At 48.8% G+C, this 1170-nt stretch overlaps 1 protein-coding gene across 1 annotated transcript; it reads right to left on the reverse strand.

Moving 5' to 3' along the window:
• Positions 1-292: 292 nt before the first annotated feature.
• On the reverse strand, positions 293-878 carry LOC134433491 (olfactory receptor 14J1-like; the record flags this gene model as incomplete). Its single annotated transcript, XM_063182341.1, has 1 exon — positions 293-878. A coding segment is annotated over one exon (537 nt), but the record flags the coding sequence as incomplete, so codon positions are not given.
• Between the last annotated feature and the right edge of the window lie 292 nt (positions 879-1170).

Consider the following 1170-nt stretch of genomic DNA (forward strand, 5'->3'; position numbering starts at 1 on the left):
ACAGACATTGCTGCTGCAGCTCCAGAGAAGGAAACAAAAGGTCATCTCTACAGAAAACTTTGCTGGACTGTGGCAGTGAGGAGCTATGTTCTTGATAGCTTCATATGAAAGAAATCCTTTTTTTCATTTAAAGGTATCAAGAGCACAGCTCCTCACTGACACAGTCTACAGGTCACAGTGGACGTGTGGAGAAACAAAATGAGATATGGCAAAATTGATTGCTTTCATTTAGGGACAACATTAAAAAAGGTAAAAAACCAAACAAAAGCTCCAAAATGAAACCAACAAGAAGTATCAAGACAACTTTTATTAGAAATTATTTTCAGAAACTGTCCAGCAATTTAATGTTTCTTAAATTGTCTAGTCATCAGTCTCCAGACTGCAGCCTTGAGCTCCTGGTTCCTCAGGCTGTAGATGAGAGGGTTCAGGGCTGGAGGCACCACTGAGTACAGAACTGTCACTGCCACATCCAGGGATGGGGAGGACATGGAGGGGGGCTTCAGGGAGGCAAAAATGCCAGTGCTGACAAAGAGGGAGACCACGGCCAGGTGAGGGAGGCAGGTGGAAAAGGCTTTGTGCCGTCCCTGCTCAGAGGGGATCCTCAGCACAGCCCTGAAGATCTGCACATAGGAGAAAACAATGAACACAAAACAACCAAATACCAAACAGGCGCTAATTGCAATGAGCCCCAGTTCCCTGAGATAAGATTTTGAGCAGGAGAGCTTGAGGATCTGTGGGATTTCACAGAAGAACTGGCCCAGGGCATTGCCATGGCACAGGGACAGGGAAAATGTATTGGACGTGTGCAGCAGAGCATTGAGAAAGGCACTGGCCCAGGCAGCTGCTGCCATGTGGGCACAAGCTCTGCTGCCCAGGAGGGTCCCGTAGTGCAGGGGTTTGCAGATGGACACATAGCGGTCATAGCATATGACAGTCAGGAGGAAAAACTCTGCTGAGATGAAGAAATAAAAAAGAAAGAGCTGAGCAGCACATCCTATGTAGGAGATGTCTCTGGTGTCCCAGAAGGAATTGTGCATGGCTTTGGGGACAGTGGTGCAGATGGAGCCCAGGTCGCTGAGGGCCAGGTTGAGCAGGAAGAAGAACATGGGTGTGTGCAGCTGGTGGCTGCAGGCTACGGCACTGATGATGAGGCCATTGCCCAGGAGGGCA

Source organism: Melospiza melodia, unplaced genomic scaffold (assembly GCF_035770615.1).
Source record: "Melospiza melodia melodia isolate bMelMel2 unplaced genomic scaffold, bMelMel2.pri scaffold_18, whole genome shotgun sequence".
NCBI lineage: Eukaryota > Metazoa > Chordata > Aves > Passeriformes > Passerellidae > Melospiza > Melospiza melodia.